Source organism: Poecilia reticulata, unplaced genomic scaffold (genome assembly GCF_000633615.1).
Source record: "Poecilia reticulata strain Guanapo unplaced genomic scaffold, Guppy_female_1.0+MT scaffold_241, whole genome shotgun sequence".
NCBI lineage: Eukaryota > Metazoa > Chordata > Actinopteri > Cyprinodontiformes > Poeciliidae > Poecilia > Poecilia reticulata.
In genome coordinates this window covers 280,855-281,920 of record NW_007615031.1, presented here as the reverse complement: position 1 = coordinate 281,920, position 1,066 = coordinate 280,855, and the positions used below count along the sequence as shown (strand labels likewise).

Sequence of the window (1,066 nt, the reverse complement as noted above, 5' to 3'; positions counted from 1 at the left end):
CTGTAGTACCCTGTAGTACCCCGTAGTACCCTGTAGTACCCTGTAGTACCCCATAGTACTCTAGTACCCCGCAGTACGCTGCAGTACCCTGTAGTACCCAGCAGTACCCTGTAGTACCCAGCAGTACCCAGCAGTACCCTGTAGTACCCCGTAGTACCCTGTAGTACCCAGCAGTACCCTGTAGTACCCCGTAGTACCCCGTAGTACCCCGTAGTACCCCGTAGTACCCCGTAGTACTCACCGTGCTGCTCCATCTGTTGGACCAGAGTCTCCGGCGCTTCGTCCAGGAAGAAGTCCGGCAGCAGTGGGTGGCCTGTGGACCAATCAGAGGCCCCGTCAGCGTCACATGGTGCCGGTGAGTCGCCCAGGTGAGAGGTGGGACTCACCTGGCTGGACGGCGTACTGGTCGAAGTCTTTGACGCCGTGCTCCTTGAGGACGTCCTCGTCCACCAGGAAGTGACCCGTGTAGTCCTTGGGCTTGGACAGAACGGCGTAGGCGGCGTCCGCCATGATGTCTGCCGTACGGCACTGCTTCCCGATGCCGTCGCCTCCCAGCATGTCCATGGCCGCCGTCTGGATCGCTATGGCAACAGAAGGCGGGGTTAGAGCGAAGCCTGCTAGCATGCGCCGCTCCCAGGAGTTGCTAAGGCTCTGACCGGTTCTGGGCCACAGGGCGTTGACGGCGATTTGACCTCTGAACTCTTCGGCCATTCCCAGGACGCACATGGACATGCCGTACTTCGCCATCGTATACGCTGCCAAACGACAACATAAATTACTGATGAGGCGGTGGGGCCTCCAGCTGGTTTCCACGGCTACATGGAGGGGGAGGAGTCATCTGGTTTCTATGGCTACCGGTGTGGTTCTTGAACCAGACGGGGTTCAGGTTGAGGGGCGGCGACAGGTTCAAGATGTGAGGACGGCGACTCTTCAGCAGGTGGGGGATGACCAGCTTCGACCTGAGAGGCACAAACACGCCTCGTTAAGGGCAGCTCGTTAAGGGCAGCTCGTTAGCAGAGGCTCGTTAAGTACAGCTCGTTAAGGGCCGCTCGTTAGCAGTGGCTCG

At 59.3% G+C, this 1,066-nt stretch overlaps 1 protein-coding gene across 4 annotated transcripts in view; it reads right to left on the bottom strand.

Annotated features, from left to right (window-relative positions):
* The window catches only part of hsdl2 (hydroxysteroid dehydrogenase like 2), a 6,838-nt gene that overhangs the window by 2,500 nt on the left and 3,272 nt on the right, over positions 1–1,066 (bottom strand). For all 4 annotated transcript variants that reach the window (XM_017303320.1, XM_017303319.1, XM_008402615.2 and 1 more), the window contains exons 5-8: positions 856–959; positions 657–755; positions 387–581; positions 242–313 (exon numbers count right to left, since the gene is read on the bottom strand). In XM_017303320.1, coding sequence (XP_017158809.1) covers positions 242–313; positions 387–581; positions 657–755; positions 856–959 — 470 coding nt within the window. The remainder of the gene's footprint in view (positions 1–241; positions 314–386; positions 582–656; positions 756–855; positions 960–1,066) is intronic.